General features: G+C 41.6%; 1 protein-coding gene across 5 annotated transcripts; it reads right to left on the reverse strand.

Annotated features, from left to right (window-relative positions):
• Window positions 1-19,957, reverse strand: mapk4 (mitogen-activated protein kinase 4). Of its 5 annotated transcripts, XM_042218325.1 has the most exons (10): window positions 18,864-19,957; window positions 18,275-18,761; window positions 15,069-16,717; window positions 14,605-14,780; window positions 7,048-7,192; window positions 5,642-5,724; window positions 5,082-5,160; window positions 4,652-4,871; window positions 4,254-4,419; window positions 1-3,730 (listed from the first exon to the last, which is right to left on the reverse strand). In XM_042218325.1, the coding sequence occupies exons 3-10, from the start codon at window positions 15,433-15,435 to the stop codon at window positions 2,759-2,761; spliced, it is 2,208 nt and encodes a 735-aa protein (XP_042074259.1). In that variant the 5' UTR covers window positions 15,436-16,717; window positions 18,275-18,761; window positions 18,864-19,957; the 3' UTR covers window positions 1-2,758. The 5 variants fall into 5 exon arrangements, 4 of the variants coding, with proteins under 4 accessions (XP_042074259.1, XP_005916192.1, XP_042074260.1 ...); XM_005916130.3 differs by lacking the exon at window positions 18,864-19,957 and having other exon boundaries at window positions 15,069-16,720; window positions 18,275-18,618; XR_006054083.1 differs by lacking the exons at window positions 1-3,730; window positions 4,254-4,419; window positions 4,652-4,871; window positions 5,082-5,160; window positions 18,864-19,957 and adding an exon at window positions 6,118-6,328 and having other exon boundaries at window positions 5,607-5,724; window positions 18,275-18,612.
• Window positions 19,958-20,418: the final 461 nt, after the last annotated feature.

Genomic DNA, 20,418 nt, shown 5'->3' on the forward strand with positions numbered 1-20,418 from the left:
TAGTTTTAGTACTGTTTTATTAATTTTCCAGCAAGAACAGAAACTCCAAAAGAGATACTATCAATATAGAGAGAATTAAAAATGTCACAGATTCTCCCAAATGAAAAGCTGAGGCCTCCTTGAAGCATGGATACAACATAAATAGGTGCCCACAGAAACATGACTCTTATCACAAAGTGACACATGATGAAAACAACAACCGTTGAGCTTTTTGAAGAGCCATGCAGAAGGAAAAGGACACGTTACATTCAGCAAGCTGGAAGTATTGAGGTGTACCGAGGCACATTTTCTACATTGCTTTAAACACTTAAAATAATTAACTTCGGCTCAGTACCGACATGTGTTACAGATACTTTTCAGTGACGTTATTGCTGGCTTTGCTCTACCTGCAGCTCAGAAGAAATTTGCTAATGCAAAATATGATCCTTTGTGTTTGACTTAAAGCAAAATTCCTTTTGATTAGGTGGACCGCAGTTTACTGGCAAAAAATAGGGTGAACTCCTGTATTTCTGTATGTGCTAGTGACACTACCTGTGCTTCACTGTGATGTTTAAAAGAACCAACTCGGCTTTGCTGTCTCGTAGGTTGTACTTATGGCAAATCTCATGTATGGCTCAATTCTTTGGAAGTCATACTAAGTTGTGCAAGTGAAAATGTGCCTACAGCATCTGTATGTAGGCTACACCATGCATTACAGATGCAGACAGCATGAGAGTCAACAGTTTTAGAACAACTTACATCTGCACAGTTAACAGCTAAGACTCGAGACAACTTCGACCTGTGTGTGGCTTGTATGGATTTTAAGGAAGGATTCAACTTATTATTTGATAATACGAAAGGAATAAAACATTCTTATTCTGTTGTGTTGCTGGCAGTATGTTTCACGTACACTATATGGACAAAAGTGACAGGCCACACCCTTTAATCTTTGAATTCAGGTGTTTTCAGTCCTGTGGTATATAAAATCAAGCATCTATACAGTCTACCTGTACAAACATATGTGAAGGAAGTAATAAGATGCTAAACACACAGTTACACAGTAAGAATGCCACTGTTGCAATGCCAGTTTGTATTTATGTGTGTCTGTGGATGGATTTTGTCACTTTTTCAAATGTATTTTATCTTCCATTATCAACTTTAAGGGTTATTTTTTGCACTGCTGACTCAATAACTGCAGTGATCTAAACCTCCTCTGGCATTCACATCAGGACAAAAACTGTGCACTGGGAGCTTCATGGAATTGATTTCCATCCCAGCTCCTGTAGGGGTAATATTTAGGTGCCCCAGTACTTCTATCCATATAGTGTATTTCAGCATTACAACTCAACTCGTACATTCTTTGATCAGTTAACAGCAGAATATCACATTTCAAACAGTGACATTTGAGATGGAGGGATTGAGGCCACAGAATAAAAGGAATGTTAAATTAACTGGGTTACGTTTGGCACTAGCGTTGAAGAGTTTTGTAAAGCCAGTTTTAGCTCCACAGTTCAAGAGAATGTGAGAAGCTCTTGACTAACAGACTATGAGGCACAAGCCAGCAGCCTTCACCTACTGCTTAATGTTCACCTGCCATTTACCTGGGTCTATTTTTTTTTAATTCTTTTTATTTGAGTTTCATGTATTAATCTGGCTGCTGCAAACCACTAAAAAGTTTTGAGTATAAATAATTTCCTGCAAAGGTTGTAAAGTATCCATATACTACAAAATATAGTATACCGTTGTTTGCATGAAAGCTTTCTGTGTGGCTGTCTTGGAACGAGAGGATAGTATATGTTCAGTGTAAAACAGACCTTGCTTGGTGCATCAAGCAAACAAGAAACCATAGCTGTCTGATAGTCAAAAATTACTACCACAGGGCATTCCACATTCAACAAGAACACAATTCACTCCAAATAACATGAACATGGGTTGTAGCAATGAACAAAGAGCACAAGAATAATACAAACACAAAAATACTAGTCATTGAGAAATATAGTATGTAATTAAATCTGACTGTATTTTTTACAAGTTGACAGGCCGTTTGGAGCAGTGACAAAATGAAGTTGCTGTTAGAGTGTTAAACTCCTTATGGGTCATCGTGTAGCATAATATGATGGATTATTTTTCCAATAAATACATTCAGAGACACACCGGAAAAACACCTTCTGTGTCACTATTATTAGCTGGTGAAACTCACCGCTGGAAGACCACTTGAATTTTTGTTCCGAAAAGGATTACAAACAGTAAGAAGTAGAGAATAAGTACAGAATCTTGTAAGAAAAACAAATTGAAAGCAAGCCTAAAACAGGCTTAAGCTATCAGTTATTAATAGCGTGGGGAGGTGATGCCAGCAGCTGACTGTTCCTTCTTTTGTCATTTGCAAATGTTTGTGGCACAAAATGGAATTGTTGTCGGATCGATCAGAGCAAACCTCAGTTAATAAGGAATGTCAGCTGATTGCTTTAAAATATCCTCATGTAAATCAAATCTTTGCTGCTTGCATTGGCAAATGTGGTCCACATTTCTGACCTCTAACTGCCTGAGAACATCTCACGACGAAGCTGGAAGATTGCTTGCTTAAGTCAGGGGTTGTTTTATCACAGCATATAGTGCGTCGTTGCAATAGTACCAAAAAAGACAAAAGCTGCTAACACTATGGTCTAATGTTTAAGCAGCATATTAAACCACGGGCACCGCTCACAATGTAAAGCACTATGAGCATTTGGGAGTGCTACCCGGTATGATGCTGTGGTGTACCTGCAGTTGAAATTCAACATCAAGAGTTGGGAGTGTGTGGCGTCTGTGGTGATGGAGTCCTGTGCTCTGGGAAGCCGGGTACTTTTCGGTTAATGTTTGGCTGTTTGCTTTCTTCCATCCATCCTCCTTCTTTCGCTTTCTTCCCGCTTGCTTTCTCCTTTCTCTGCCTGCACAGTTTCAGTGCTCGGGATATAAACACATCTAGGTCAAACAGACGCTCTTTTTGTTTGACAGGAAGAGACTCCAGGGAGTCAGCGTTTACTGGCTGAGAAAGGGAAGAAGTGGAAGAAAGCGGCTGAGATTCTGTGGGCTGGAAAAATTGTGTGGTGGTGGTGGGGGAAGACACCGTTTGATATGAATGAGGAGGATGTAGGGAGGTGGGAGATGAAGGAAGAAGTAATGGGAGGGCATTAGAGGAAGACATGATAGGGCGAAATGGGCTTAGTCTGCCTTCATCGTACTCTGATGGTTGCCGCACAACCTCCGTGTAGTGGAAGACTGGAGTTGGGAGGTCAGTAGGGGACAGAGGGAGAGGTGGCGAGGAAGTGTAGCAGGAAGGTGACTGCTGCTCCAAAGAAGGACTGGGACTGGGTGAGTGCAGACGAGACTGGGTGCTCTCAACCCAGCGAGAGATTTCCTGGAACAAATCCCCCGTCTCCTTGTCTTCCTCTTCCTTCGCTGCCTCCTCCTCCTTCATCTCTCCCAGATCCTCCATGCTGCCACCAATAGGCTCAGGAGGCACAAGGAGGCTGTTAATGTTACGCTTCCAGTGTGACAGATCAAGGATGAGCTTAGGCTCTGAGTAGTGTTGAGGTTTTCCCTCTCGCCAGGCAATTTTATCCAGATATGAAGGAGAGCCCACTTTGTAATCACAGGAGCGGCCACAGTCAACCTCCCCGTATCCCAAACCGCAGGCACGTTCCAGAGAGGAGTGAGAGTTTTCCAGGAAGCGCTCCGCCGAGCTGCTGTGGGAATATTTGCGTGGATCAACCTATATGAGACAGTTGGTGAGGGAAAAGTAATTAATTTCAATAAGCAATTAATTCTAGTTGTGTTGACTCACATCTCATGTGTTCAATGAAACTTAAGCTCATGACAGAATAAATACTACAGAGAAAGGACAAAAGCATAGTCAAGTGTGACACAGTCAAAAGTTGCCAGAATAAGTTATCAGCAGGTCTGAAATATACTCATAAGCCTGGCCATGTAGGGCTTTATATGTAATTAATAACATTTTAAATGAATTCTGAATATCTGTGGAAGCCAGTGAGAGGAAGCAAGAAGAGGGGGGAATTATAGGAACTGAGACAATATGGTCATCTCACTGTGACAAGAGCCAACAGGGTTACAAGAACTGCTGACATTTGCAGTATCCCTGCTTTAAAATGTAGAAAAATCATTGACCAACATCCAACATCTTCACATATGTCTTTGCATAACAAAGACATTACAGTACTAGTAGTGCCAGTACAGCAGTCTCCTAGTATCTAGAAAAGGGAGGAAGCATATCCAACCTGAGCCTCCTCTACAAGTGAGCTGGAACTGGCCCGGGGGTCTCTCTGCACCTCCTCTTCCTCTGTAGTGTCTCCCAGGTCAGAGGTAATGTGACAAGGGGGCACGCAGCGACACCTCCCACCTGATTGTTGCCAGCACATAACTGTTGATAAACTGTTTTCGTACCTGCAGAAAGGCAGAAATTACAAGTCAGGAGTAAATAATTTGTGCTCAAACACATACATTTAAGTTGTAATCTGAAAATACACGAATGAACAGCTGAGATTGGTAGTTGATTTGATGAGAAAATGATCAACAGATCATTTTTAGTAGTATTTTTATTATTAAAACATACTAAGAATGACTAGGAAAACATGATCCAATTTTCCCCACTGGTGATTAAAAAAAATTCACACACCTGTCCCACTGGATGCTGGAGGCCTGACTATTGCTGTTGCTGAGGCTCTGCTCAGTGATGAGGCTGTCCTCCAGCTCATCCTCAATGCGGAAGGGATGCGATGAAGTGGGCTCGTCCTCTGGACAAGAGTACTGCTGAAGGAAGGGGTGAGACAACGCCGCTTCAGCTGTCAGGCGATCCATGGGGTTAAAGGTCAAGATACGCTCAAGGAAGTCCACAGCTGGGAGGGGAAAAGAAGGTGTGGGAGTAAAGCCTAAATTATATGTGTTAGACCTCCAAACATCTTCACACGACTCCAGCATCACTTCATCTGTCACAGGTCAGAAGAGCTGTGGTTTTCTATATCTTTTTTTCTCCCTTCTAACACTTCCATTATTTGTTCCCTTCATACTTTAAAGTCCTTGACCTTCCTCTTCTCCCCATCACTCACCCTGAGGATCCACTTCAGGCAGAAGTTCAGAAAAGGGTTTCTTCACCTTCCATTCATGACTGACATATGAAGGCATCACCTAGAAATGCATGGTTAAAATATTAGTTATGTTTCATTATTTTATTTATTTATTTTGTTTACATTTAAGGCATTCCACGCTGAAAAAAGACACATTTAACCTTGTACAAAATTAAGCCTTTCACAACATCAGACTTTAATAACTTGATTAATAAAAATGATAATATCTCACTATTTAAAGAAAATTTGGGGAAAAAGTAAAAGCAATAAAATGGTCGGGTGAATGAAACATATATTTTGTTTATCATGCAAGTTTACAGAGGTGAAGCGACATAGTCTTTAGTCTACATTCATAACAAAAACAGGGGGGAGTGCATGATTATTTCAGATATTATAATATGTGCAGTTCTTGACATAATCAATATTTCTCTTTTTTTTAAAAAAAAAATTGTTCTCCAAAGCCGGGAAAATGAATGTCAGGCTTAATAATCAGTCAGACATTATAATGCTAATATGACTTGCAGTAGCCTCTGATGTTTGACCTGTAGCAGATCCTGCCTGTCCTCCTCTCTCAGCACCGGCACTGTGTTGAGAATCAGCTGCATCTGCTCCAGCTCATGAGCTCCTGGGAGCAAGACACAACCAATCAGAAGCAAGTTCAGAAGAGACAGAGGATCAGTTACATAAGCTGGGGGGAAACGTCAACTTTAAGAGTCAAGCATGAATATCTGGGAGATGGAAGATGTCAATTTAAAGACACAGTAAGTTAACAGCTAGGTGGAAATTACTACTAAAGCATTCAAATTTCACACCACACCCTGTGGAATCAGTAAACTTGAAACTTTGGGCACACTGTTCTTTTGGCCACTCTCACATTAAGGAATAAACATCCTGCAACCCATTTACACTGGCAGACATTTACTCTAACTACCCTAGCTTGTTGCTGTGCCTGCATCAACTGGGAGGAATCAGTTGTCGTAAGTTTCCACTCAGTTATAGTTCACAAAGAGCATTTTACCTCTGACAGCTGGAGGGAAAATTCATATTTTGAAGTCACTGAATGCGGAGTAATCAGAAGTGTAGCATGCTTCTGTGGCATGCAAGTCTTCTTCTAACACAGAGCAGCAAAGCAGCATTTTCAGCTCATCTGACACATGGTGAAGTTCCCTTTAAATGTTTCATAAAGCCAATGGACACCAGCAGGTGGAGCTATATCAACAGAGTCGTAGCTGCAAGAAATATGCAAGCAGTGGTAGTTTGTTTGGAAGGGAGAGTGCGGTCTCCTCTCTGGTAAACAAATATATGCTGTTTCCACTCTAGTCTGCGGGTTAAGTAAAAGTCAAGGAAAACACCTCTAACATCTGATGTATGAAATTAAAAAAATGCAGGAACACTAAGGAACAAAGAACACCTATGTGTTTATGATGCCAGCCCTGTGGTGTAGAGGGCTGATGGAGGTCAAATCAGCCTGTGAGGAAGAACTACATCTACTCTGGAGAGTGAGAATTTCTCTGTCATCATTGTCATTCTAGTCAGGCAAAGAAGTAGTGTGCAGAAAGAGAGCAAAGTGTCTTTGGTGGAGGACACTGTCAAAGGAAAAGAAAAAAAACTCTCTTTGCTCTAACTGGATGGCGTCACTAGTGTGATGCAATTATTATAATTATGTTCAGTTCAGTTCAGTTCAGTTCAATGACAACAACAGTTGTCTCAAGGTGCTTTATATTTTAGAGTAAATGCAAAAACAAAAACAAAAAACCCCAAATAACAATCAGATGAGCAAGGACTTTGGTGACAGTGGGAAGGAAAAACTCCCTTTTAAGAGGAAGAAACCTCAGGCAAAGCCAGGCTCAGGGAGGGGCAGTTATCTGCGGTTTGGGGTGATATATTAGTAATAAGGTTGAAAATGACAGTACTTAAACGGTGAACGCATTAAAAACAGTAGACATACCTGCAAATAGCATGCGTCCAGTGAGCATCTCAACCAGTATGCAGCCCGCAGCCCACATGTCTATGGCCTTGGTATAATTGTTGGGTGACAGCAGCAGACGTGGGGAGCAATACCATTTAGTTACCAAACCTTCCGACAGATAGCCCTGGATAAGGAAAGCAGAGGGATAAAATTGTTGAAAGTGAGAAATACAGAAAATGAAAGCTCTGAGAATCTTAAGTTATTTTCATATACGACGGGCATGCATCAGATTGGACTGTTAGCAGGCTGCATGTACTTGAATACGTATAAAGTTTGCTGGTAGTTGTTTGTCTTTAAAATGGATTGCCCTTAATTTCCACCGAAGCAACAACATAAGTCCTCATTAGTGCTGCTCTGACAGGATTCAGAGGACTCTATCTAATTCTCTAAAAATTCCTCTTTGTGAATAATGATGTTATGCACAGAGATACGCCAGTCACCACAGAGATAGGTCCGCATATTCCCTGATGTAGAGATAATGAGATGTTTCTGCCTGTTGCTATCATTAACACTTTCCCCACCTCTTGTATATCACCCCACCTCTCACTCTCCAGCCTTGTAAAATCTCAAAATACCTTCACTTACTACATGATATTTCTATTCCCCTCGTAGTTCTCCTGAGCCAAATTTCGCTGCCCCGGGCTCTTAAACTTCTTCACAGCCCAGCTTGAAAAGAGAGCAGACTGCACAAGAAAATGCGGTTATATTTCCCCTCACACATTTTTAGATTTCTTGGCAGGAAAAGGCAGATGTAGTCTTCACTGCTTTTCCACTCAGCTGCTGTGAATTGTTTTATAATGACTGACATCACTCACATAAACTTTTCATTGTGCTGGGACGCTATTCTGTTGCCCATCTCTCAGGCTAATTTGAATTTGATGATTAACTGGCAAAGATCAGAAATAGATAGAAAATGAACCCTACAATGGCTCATGGCATACATGTCTAATCTGCCTCTTAGCACTATTCTCTTTATCCTTTCTGCCTCTCTAGCCCTCATTTTTTTTATCCTCGTTGTTCTTCTTCCCTTCTATCCTCCGCTCTCCTAAAGTAATTTTCTATTCTCCTTTTCACCAGTCTCCTATCTTCTTATCTATTTTTTGGGGGGAAAGAGTTACTCTATTTAAGCCAATAAAATACAGACAGCTTGAATTGTTTCCTCATTCAGATAAGCTATCACACTTGAAATGAATACCAGAGACTGCTCTTCATGTCAGTAAATCATCTGGGGGTACTATGCCAAAAAAGGGCTGGCCTGCTTTCTCACGCTTTTGATGCGTCCCAAAGCTGCTTCATATTTTCGACAGCTTGAAAATAAGTGCCTTCTCGATAGGAAAAAGAAAAAAGGGTAATTTTTCTTGATCAGCAGGTTATGAGTATGACTCAGAGTCTTCTTCACTGTGGGCCACCCACACCAAGATTCCCACTTAGACATCGCTGTGCGCGGTGTGCCTGGCCGAAGTAGGTTTTCTTTGCATGTCAAAACGACTGTACGACTCTTTTTTTAAAAGTTAGACTACTCCTACGTGCATTGAATGTAACTGCTAAGTCACTGCCTGTTCTCCTCTTTGTGGCAGGAGACAGTGCAAAAAATGATGCTGACTACTCAGTGACCTTATCTTCTATCTGTCTGGCCCTCTGTTGCCTTTTCATATCTGAGCTCTTGTTTACGCTCCCTGGTGAGAGTTTGATAGATGTTTCAAAAGTACCAAAGTACATTTCTTTCAGGGCCAACCCAAGCCTGGACACAGTTTTTAAGGGAAAAGCAAATTTAGGCCTCAGTTTTATAAAGCAATGCATAGATGTGGTCACATATGTCATTTATAGCTGTGTTTGCTTTGTTTCCAAAACTATCCCCACTTCTGTTTTAGTGTTTTTGCTACTCTTTAAGATTACGGGGTGATTTCCCCCATCTTTGCTTCCTCTTTGTCCCCATTGACCTTCTTCCTCCTGCTTTTTCCTCCCACTTTCTTTATGATTCGTTCATCCCAACCTCCCACCTCAGTATTTCTCTGCGTCATCATTAGCTGCGCCTGTTCCCCTTCCCTTCCTCTTTTCTTCACACTTATTCTCTTTCTTCTAGCCTTTAGTGCATCTCACCAAGCTTCCTTTACCTCCTTTCTCATCTGTTTCTTCCCTCCTTCTCTTCTCTCCAGGTACTTTTAAACACTCTGTCCTTATCCAACTGTCTTCCCCCTTCCTCTGCTCTGACCTTCATCCAGGTAATGAATAATTTCTGGGCAGATCCAGCACTGCCTCAGCAGGTGGCATTCACACATACACATTCACAGAAGCACCAAGATCTTACCGGTGTAGACTGTAAATAACATCACAAATAATGTTGTTTTCCCCCTCTGTTTTCTGCCTCTCTCCTCTCAGCCCTTCTGTCATCTCTCTCTGCCTGAGTAAATGTTTGCTCTGTGTAGTCAGAAACACACTTCCAGACAGCTCTTCAAACAACCTAATTTCAATGCCTGGACTGAGATACAGTACAAGTATTAAAAGGTATGGCTAATGCAGAGAAGAAGTCTGTCTGATCATTGAGTAGGAAGAATTACACATCACAACTTTCTTTCAAAAAAAACATGATATAAAATCTTCATAAGTTCTTCTGTGATACTAAAGCATTAACCAGTCTTATTTAAAGTTAACAGCATTTGTGAATTTCCGTCACAGCTGAGGTTAATGCGGCCTACGCCCATTAACAGAAAATGCCTGAAAAGGCACTTTTGGTTTGCATTATTGAATAAGAGCAACAGAGAGAGAATGCTATTGTATTCACTGAAAGCATCTGCTTCGGTATCAAAACTGCATCACAAATAGCCCAAATAGCATCAGACGTTATCCATCCATAATAATTTGAGAAATCCTTTGCAGCATTATCTAACTTATGAATGAGATTATTCTTCTTTTCTTGAATATTTTGCAAAAATCTTTAGACGTTTTTAATTTGTGTGAGCTGTCATGTGAAGATTGGTCCATGTTGTTGTCAAAACCATTTAAAGCATATTTATAGAGCTTAAGCGCAACGCAGATGCAGCACTTTGTGAACATACTGGATTCTGCCTAGATAAACATTCATGGGGGTAATAACCAACCACCTTGAAGATGAAGGATGTGATGTGGGTAGAATACAGAAGACATCCCCCTGTTGCAGTACAAGGAAGAGTATTAAGTGCTTGGTCATGTAGCCAAACAGAGGGACAGAATGTCCACTGGTTCCTAAGACTATTTTGCTACTATAATAAAGCCTATTTTTTTGGCATTGACAGTCTGCATGCCATTGTTCTGTTTTTATCTTTTTCCTTTTTCTTTTCTATTGCTGTATTTTACTTCATTTTCAATTATAGGATTCTTTTTCTACAACAAATACTAATCTTTTGCTTTATAAGGTAGAATTTAAAACCTTGAAAACAACATCCAAAGAGTATTAGCTTTGATTCGTATTAGCAGTCAGTTATTCTCAGCAAATCAATGGTCTGATACAATAATATCAGTCATGATACGCAGGACAAGAAACAGTCGTGTGAAAAAGAAGAGACACCCTGTTTCAGTGCTGAGGACAATAAACATAATTTAGAATATTGTCTGTAGTCTATATTATTAAAATACAAACTCAGATGTTAAACAACAAAACATATTGCACCATGTCATTATTTATTAAAAACTAAAGCCAAGCCAAATATAGAAGCAGTGTGTGAAAAACTAATTACACCCCATCATTCGGTGGTTTGAGGAAGCACCTTTGGCAGCAATAACTTGAAGTAAGCATTTTCTGTCTGACTTTATGAGTTTTTCACATTGTTGTGGAGGATTCCACTCAAATTTGAAATATTGCTTCAGTTTATTGAGGTTTGTGGGCATTTGCACAGTTCTCTTAAAGTCACACTGCAGCATTTCAGTCAGGTTGGGGCCTGTACTTTGACTGGGCCATTTGATTCTTGTCATTGTGACTCATTCTAATGTAGACTTGGTGGTTTGTCTGAGATCATAGCCTTGCTGCATGACCCAGTTTCAGCCAGGCTTTACATGACGAACAGATGACCTCGCATTTGACTCTAGAAAACTTTGGCAAACAGAGGATGTCACGACTGACTCGATAACTGTAAGGTGCCCACTTCCTGTGTCTGCAGAACAAGCCCAAATCATCATCCCTCCACCACCATGCTTGACAGTTGGTATGAAGTGTATGCGCTGATATGCTGTGTTTGGTTTTCTCCAAGAATCTGCTGTATATTATAGCCACGCATTTCCACCTTCGTCTCATCTGCCCAAAGGAAATTTTCCAGTAGTCTTGTAATGTGGTGAGATGCAGCTTTTTGAAATCTAAGCCATGCTGCCCTGGCCTTTTTTTTTTTTTTTTCCCTCCCACAGCCGAGCAAAAAAGGAAACCCTCGAAATAAACACTCTTACTCAATCCTTTTCTGCTTTAACTTTTTTAGAGAGAAGAGACTTTCTCTTGTCTCCTAGCAACCCTTCCAAACAAGCCATACTTGTTCAGCTTTTTTCTAATTGTATTTCCATGAACTTTAACATTTAACATGCTGACTGAACTCTGTAGAGTCTGAGATATAGCTGGTGGATTTCTTTTGCTTTTTTTTTGCAGGGTCTCTGAGCAATACACAGTTTGACCTTGGGGGGAATCTTCTGTGACGTGCATTCCTGGGAAGACTGGCAACAGACTTGAATGTTTTCCACTTGTGAATAATCTTTCTCGCTGTAAAATCACGAGCTTCAAATTGTTCAGAAATGGATTTCTAACAGCAGCAACAGTTACTTGTCTGAGATCATTGCTGATGTCTTTGCATTGTGTTAACAGGCAGTCGAATGCTGCAGACCAGCAAAATGACAAAACCTCTGCTTTATAAATGTGCTCAGTTAATCGGGTCGATTTGATTAGCAGCACCTGTCTGTTACTTACTCTCTTAATTCCTATGGAAGTTGGTGGGTGTTGGAAGAGAATGGTTGAATATGTGTTTTTCCACACACTGCTTCTGCATTTAGGCTTAATATTTGTTAAATAAATAATGAGATGTGACATGTAATATGTCTGAGGTTCCATTTATCTAATTGCAAGACCTGATAAGGACAAAAAAAAAATTAAAATTGTATCTTGATAATAAAAAAAATCTTAGAACCAAAAGCGAGTGTACTTCACATTCACATGACTGTGTGAGTGGTGTTGGAAAACACTTTTTCAGTACTGAAATAGTGTTTTGGAGAAATGTGTTTGAAAAACTGTAGCCTCTGACTTTTTCTCGCCCTTGTCTGACGTCTCCGCTTTGAGCTTTTCTCCACGTTCTTTCTTTTTCTCCCTGCCTCTGCTTTCATACTTTTTACAAAGCTTTTTAGCTTTTTCGCTCAGCCTTCCCCGGTTTAAAATTTCTCACTCTTGCTTCTCATCTGTTCTTTCTCTCCCTTCTCTTCTTCCCTTCCACCCCCCCTCTCCGAATGCACCCCTGTGTCTGCACCCAGCTGATCCCCAGTCCCGTGCTCTGAGCTGACAAAGATCGCCTTTCACAAGAGCTCCTCTTCACAAGCACAAACCCAAACCCCCCCACACACAAACATATAAGCTTGCACACACATTCAGTCCCGCTAGTGTTACAGTGTGGCTTTGGGCTCTTTGCACACAATAAAGCTGAACAATAGAGCAGTAAATCTTCACACTAATCTTTCAGAAGTCTTTATATGCCATTGCCAGACTATCCACAGAGTTTAATTAGTGAAAAACTTGATATCAGCTCTGGGAAGAAGACATAAATAGCTGGGTTCGGGGTGAAGGGGAAGCTTCTTGTGAAAAACGCAGGTTGGCAATATCAAACAGGGAGATGTGTAATCAGAGAATATATGAAACAAACAAGCCTGCACTGCAATGCGTAAGAAGAGATACATCAGTTACACACTTCTCAAAATTGGAGATTATGAAATTCTGGCTGCTTGGTCGACAGGTGCACTTTACATACGCAGGATCAGACTATTGATAAGCATCCAGTTGTAAAATAAAATGGAAACCTGATAGATTCCTCATTGCAAATTGAAATATAGAAAGAATTTTCTTTGAAAGGATTCTTTTACAGCACTACACTATTTATTGTGTGATCAGCTGCCTGATAACCACATAGGGTTTGAGGAATTGGTGTCTCTTCCCTAATAACAACTCTACCATAATGAGATGGAGCAGAGATAATGTTTGATATTACAATGTGCTGCCTAGATGTAGCCATCAGCAGTTGAATGGCATACGGTGCTTCAGAGAAATGAGAAGAGAGGAAAAGAAATCCCCCGCAAGTTGGCTGAAATGTTTGGTATGATTAGTTTTTGTAGAACAAGCTGCACAAAGTATTTCATTTTTTATTTTTTGATTTTGATTTCAAAATCAATGTGGCCAACAGAGCCCTTCGTGGTTGATCAGGGATTTAAAGATTTATATAAAAAAATGAAAAGGCATTAATTAGCTTCCAGTCAAAATAGATCTTGGCACTCTGGCTTTATTTACATGCCCTACAAAAACATTAAGTGAGAATAATTGGGATACATCTGGGAATGTTTGTGCACATATCACAATCTCTTCTTTGGTCATCAGACCAGTATTTTCTTATAGACATGCACTTAAATAAAGACTACAAAAACTACAGTACTGTGCAAAAAGCTTGAGCACTTCTTATTTCATCATCCATCCATTGAGTTCTGGGTCACAGGAGGGCTGGAGCATATCCCAGCTGTCATAAGGCAAGAGGACATGATCAATCAAATTTGAAAATTTTGTTTCTAATCGTTGTCAATGATGTATGGAGGAGGTCCGGATAGAGGTACAACAATACGTCAAAACTGATGGAATTATGAACGCAGAAAGTACAGTCGGACTTTGATCCACCATTCAATACCATCTTGAAAGCATCTGCTTGGCAGCAGCTTCATTTTTCAGTGTGACAGTGATTCCAAACACAATGCCAGTCCAGTAAAAACATGCCCTGATAGAACTACACACTGAAACACTATCATAGATTGGCCTCCCCAGAGCCTGGATCTCAACATTATTGAATCAGTGTGTGATCATCTTGACAGAGGACGGAACAAAAGGCAGCTCACATCCAAAGAAGAACTTAAGGAAGCCTGGAGAACTATTTCTGAAGACTACCTGAAGAAATGACAATAAAATTTGTCTTGGAGAGTTCAGGCTGTGTTGGAGGATGAAGCTGGTAACACTAAATATTGACATTCAAACTTCTTAGAATTGTACAAACTCGTGTTTTAATAAATCGATGCACCAATCTCCAGTTTTCCTTGCAAAATATAAAGAAATGAGGGTTGGCTCAAGACTTTTGCACAGTACTGCTGTAATATGACTCATCCATTTACCAATTTGAAAAGACACTGTAGGCCATTTGGAAAACTTTTTTGAGCGAGCTATCCATGCAATGAGCTGCCACCTTGTCAGCATGAGTCTCCCTGCAGATCATGCACTTCTGTGTGTGTTTGTGTGCCTGTGTGTGCGTGGGTCCTTCAGTGGTCCTTGTGCGTCTTCACGCTTACCTTATGAGAATAATGAGGGTCGACTATTCTGGCCAGCCCGAAGTCTCCGATCTTGAGCAGCAGTTGGTCCGTGTTGATAAATGTGTTGGCTGGCTTCAGGTCTCTGTGCAGGACGTTGGCAGAGTGGATAAACTTCAGTCCCCTCAGCAGCTGGTAGAACAGCAGAGTAGCATGACCTGCTCAAGGGCAAAAATCAAATCAGCACATCACGATGTACCCCAATGTCCATATGCAATGTATAAGCACATATTTTCTTCTTTAAAAAACATCTATTATCATGTCTGGATATAGGCAATAGTAAAAAATAAATACGTATCCCTCTGGCCTGTATTTCTGTTTATCCATCTTGACTGTTTTGATGTGAGGTTTCTGCCTTGCCAAATTGTTATAAAAAAAACCCTGCTTTGTTTATAACTTTGTGGTGATTTGCTGGGCAAGTTTTCTGTATTCTTCCTTTTATTTACCTGTATGTAGCGGCCCTTGCTCCAGCAGTCGAGCCAGATCAGTCTCCATGCACTCCTGGACAATGTAGAGGGCGCTGAGCTGGGTTGGATCTCGGGGCAAGGGCCATCCATATGGAGCTAAAACCTCGTGGACTCTCACCACATTTTCATGGTGCAGCCGTCGGGTGATCTTTACCTCCCGCAGGGCATGTTTCACCGTCACGGCGTCTCGCATCACCAGCTTTTTAATTGCTACACGCTTTCCAGTCCGCTGGTCCACAGCAGACAGGACCAAGCCTGTGACACCTGTACCGAGAGGTCGAGGGTCAACAAAGTGACCACCGAGGTCAAAGCCATGGAGAAAGTGCGGTGTGTCCTGTGTGGCCATCGCTGCTCACTCTGGAGGTAACAGGGATGTATGATTCTAGGTACCAGATGGTAGATTTAATCTCTTGATTAGCAATGATTGTTTCACTCTTTTATGCACATGTTACATCTTGCTGGTGAGTGGAGACCTGAATTTTATTTACTTAGCTGCTGCATTTAGATACATGTAGATAGATGTTTCCTTGTAGACAAAAGCACAATGCAGGACTATTCCTACAGAAAATGGTGACAATTCAAGAGACCAACCAAAACTTTAAAAGGGATTATTAAGAAATGCTTGTGCTGAATTTCAGAGCTATTCTTAGTATTGCAAGAAAAGAAATGATCTCCATGGGATCTAAAGAATAAGATTTTGTGTGTCATTTGACCTCTTCATTTAGTCCAGTGTGGAGCAATTCAAGTTGTACTTCACCATCTGTTGCCTGTGTGTCCCAAACTAAGGACAAAGAAGATGAACTCTGATGCCTTTGAGAAAAGGTGCAACTGAGCAAAACCTCAAACTCAGTACAGCTAAAAATATGCAAAACTGTAATGTTTGGCTTTAGTCAGTGATCACACAGGGACACTTTTAACATGCTGGTAAAGCCTCTACAGTGGATGTTTAAAAATAACTTATTTTTTTCCTCCAGCATCTTCCTCTTGACTCTTGATGGTGATGATGTCTGTCTCTCCCTCACAGATGTTTTATTTTAGAGCTGAAGTCTGCTGCAGGGGTGTACTTCTAATCTCTGCCTGTATCTTCATGCACAGATAGTCAGAATATCAGGGAGCCTTATTAATACTACTCAGGGCATGGGGTATCCATAGAAACAACCCTCCGTGTGGCTGATTCTTGACTTGATGTATCATGGGACAGCAGCAGCAGCAGCAGGCGGATGGTCGGCTCTGCACTCTTCTCTGTTTATGCACGCTCCGCTGTTTGTTACAAGTCATCAAGCAGCCTTTGATGGTGAGGCAAGGAAAAAAAAAGGGAGGAGCAGTCATGTGTTTTATATTCAATAAGACTCTGTTGGCTCCTCCTCTTCTTCCATGATACCAGTGAGTGCCTCTCTCAGGCACGCGAGTTCATTCAAAGGGAGCTCCACACCTGGGTGCCAGCCAAATCCTAGAACTGTGGTATCCGCTCAGTATGCATATGTGTACATGTGCTTGGGTGTAATCCCTCAGAAATCTGCTTCCTGTTGCCTTTTCCTGAATGTAGGGATTTCAGCAGCATCAGCATCAAGGCCAGTATAGGAAGACACCACCATTAGCTGCGTTGCTCAGCACATCTGCTGCTCCTGCTGCTGGGGAGGGAAAGAGGAAACGGGGTGAGAGCTTGGAGACGAGGAAGATAACAAGGAAAGTTAGACGGCAGCAGAGCCCGGGTGTTAACGGGGTCTGTTGCGGCAGAGTTACCATTACATAACACCAAATGGCAGTGTAACCTAATCTATGCAAGCAACTTTGAGTGCATAGAGAGAGGATGATCAATTTTATGGTGCTTTAATATGCGCTATATGAAACTGTTATCACATCAAAGCAAAAAGTCTATTTGACAGGGTGGACTAGATTGACATGATTGCAGTTTCTTGTTCATCCTTTCAGTTTTTGATCTGCTTTAGACAATTTTAGTTCCAATTTCTAACCCAGGAAGGTCACATAGAGGTAGCAAACAAAAGAATTGACTTTGTCCTTCTCTTCAGCCCCAGAGGTGAAGTCATCAATCCATAAAACAAATCTCTGTGCTACCAGAAGCCTCGAGGCACGGTTGTGAATGAAGTCTTCCCTCTTTTAGCTCTTTCTTACTTGAATTGGAGAGCATACACCCTGTAACTGAACTGGACTGCAGGTGCTTTTATCCCCCCCCCCCCCCCCCCCCCCCCCCCCCCCCCCCCCCCCCCCCCCCCATCTTCTATTAATAATACCACTCATGTTAAGCTCAGTCAGAGGCTGCAAGAGTGTAAGGTGTAAGGTGAGAGAGGCAGCACTGACAGTGGGTCTGGGTGGGAGGTGCAGCACTGGGGTAACTTTATAAATAATGCATAACCACTGGAGATGTCGTTGGTGCTCTCTCTCTCTCTCACACACACACACACAAACTGAGCATTTATTCTCTATATTTCTTCGGGTTATGCAACAGTGCTATATATTATGAATAACAATGCAGTGGCTTTATCCAGTCCAAAAAATGTTTATGTCAAAAACAATTGATTTAAATTCAGAGTGCATGCTTTTTAAAATAATATAATGTAGTTATTCATTCATATTTAAGAGGAGAGAAATAAAAGTCAATCTTGGCATGAGCCAATATGATGTTACTAAATTTGTAGGTGATAGCAGATATGAGCAAATAAGGGCACATCTGTCATACTCCTGGCTTTGTGCTGATGATTTTCTGTCCCAGAGGAACCTCTGTAGCTTTGTTTTCTACTCTTTCTTTTCCATCTTTCTCTCTCTCTCTCTCTCTCTCTCTCTCTCTCTCTCTCTCTCTCTCTGTCGCGCTCTCTTTTATACTCGGTTTACTTCCCAATAAGCGTAAAGGCAGTTTTAGCCCACTTTCCATCATGGGAAACACTACATGTTCTTCCTCTGCGCATGCTGGCTTGATGCAGCTGCCTTTGTGTGTCTACACACACTCTAGAAACGCCCCTCTGACAGAACAAAAACAATGTAATGGAAGTGCATGTAATAAAACATAAAGCCCAGTTTATAAGAGGAAAAGTATTCCAAACATTAACAACCCTATGTCAGACACATATCTCAGATATCTTATCAGAGCATCTGTTCTGTGGCAAACGACAAGAGGAAGAAGAAAGAAATACACGCAAAGATAACACCAGGAACCATCCAGCACTCACCGGGGCATTACACAGCCGCAGCCTGCCGTCCAGAAACAAAGATCCGGGGAAACGATGCGAGCTCCGTGCAAGCAAAGAAAGTGAAACACGACCGCAGCTCTGCCTCTATGGTGTGTCGGGGAGATTCAGTTGATAGAGAGGGGAACAGTCGGTGCGGGTCGGCACCGGGGCTGGGGGGAGATGAGATAAGCCGGAGGCTGCTACAGAGCCGGTTATTGTGAGCGACTGTCCGCTCTCTGTCAGCGCTTCAGAGCGATGATCTGAGTGAGGGGGCGGAGAGGAAGCGATCACCCCGATTCAGGTGCATCCAGCAGACCCGAGTGGCCTCGTAGGCTCTCACACACACTGCACCACACATGATTAAGTACTAATCTCTCTCCCTCTCCCTCCTCACTTTCACATCTCTCCCTCATATCTCCGTGACTCCCGGCAGCATCTCCCAGACCTTAGTTTCCACGAGTGTCACAGTTACTGGTCTCCAAACCCGCTGAAGGATAAACAAAGGGAAAATTATAATTCAGATCCCATCTTTCTCATCCCTTCGCCCCTCCATCTCACTCCAGTTTCGTTATTATAGCTTGATGATTACCACGGCCATCTATCATCCTGACAGGCACAACATCTGTGGGTCTGAGATCCCCCAAGACAGGAAGCCAGAGAGGAGCCTTTGTTGACTGTGGGTTCTGCAGAACATCTACCTGGTGGGGAGCTGGTGAGGAGAGTGAAAATGAAAAACACACGGCTTTTGTGAGCATGGCATTGGCTAGGGTTTAAAAGAGGAACAGAAGAAAATGGCTGCTGATGAGCTAAAGTGTGCCAGTTTTATTATATAAATTATGATGAAATTAGCCTATTTCACAAGTCATTTGAGCCATGCTGTTGTTGCTAAAAAAACTGAGGGGAAAAACAGTGATGTTAAAGGTAAATCTACAGCTATAGTTGGATAAACGCAGTGTGATTGGTTCCTCATTCTCAAGCCATATTAAGATATGATTTCTTGCTTTCCTAAACCCTTTTCTGACAACTCCAGAAAACTGCGTGAGCTCAAAGTGTGTGGGTTGTTGACCTTTATGAAGTCTAACAGAGCGGAAAAAATAGGAAAAAGCAAAGTTTCTCCAGCATCTCAATAATCTGTTGACTTACAAACTTTAGCAGCCGCTGGAAGGTCACGGTGAGCGTAATAATTATGCAGGGTTGCTTCAGCTGAGGGATTAATAAAGAGGAGAGAGGCTCCACAGAGAACAGATCCATGAGTCACCTAATGTAATGAACTGTGTGTGATGCTGTTATGATGTTGTGGGTTTGTCAAGGAGAAGACACAGTTACAGATACACTTCTGCATTTTGTGTTCCATTTCTGCCTCATTAGTGTAGGGATATCTAAGCTAATGGGGATTCATGGCGTGAGAGCACAGATGAAGATGTCTTTCTCACCTCTAATCTGAAACATCGTGGCATAAAACAGTTTGGGAAACAAGACTTTATTAGGTCTTCAGACTGGAAAAAGTATCTTACAATGTTTGGCTGAATTATGTTTCGGGGATGAATCATTTGCTAAACACAAGCCAGTAAGTGGGTCTGTGGTTTCTTTGTGATTACAGAAGGAGGTTTGAAACCAGAGAGCCGCTGCTATCGCTAAGATGAAAAGTGACAAGAAATATTTCCAACAACAGGATTTCTGTCTCTCGCTCTCCTTTTTTTTTTATGTATCTAAAGGGAATCTTGGTATAGTCTATCAAATTTGCATCTTACAGAAGCATATCTGTTCTTTATCCTGCAAAAATAGAACAGGTTTACAAATGGAAAGTAGAAAACTGTCAAATGCTTTGGTTGCAGTTGCACCCAAAGCGACTTCCTCTAAGGATGGTTTTATTCAGTAGCAGGAAAAGAATCAGAATGCATGGTGACAACCATCCTGACCGATATCCCAGCTAACCTATCCCAGCTACCATAGGGCAAGAGGTAAGTTACATCCTGGACAGGTCAGCAGTCTGACACAGAGGAACAGGCAACCATTTGCACTCACATTCACAGTTATGGGCAATTTAGAGTCATCATATAACCCAACCCTACCAACTGCATATCATTGAACTGTGTGAGGAAGCCAGAGTACCCTGACACAGAGAGAACATGCAACTCCCCCCC

The sequence above is a fragment of the Haplochromis burtoni genome, unplaced genomic scaffold (assembly GCF_018398535.1).
Source record: "Haplochromis burtoni strain Fernald_Lab_line unplaced genomic scaffold, NCSU_Asbu1 Contig_18, whole genome shotgun sequence".
In the NCBI taxonomy this organism is placed as follows: Eukaryota; Metazoa; Chordata; class Actinopteri; order Cichliformes; family Cichlidae; genus Haplochromis; species Haplochromis burtoni.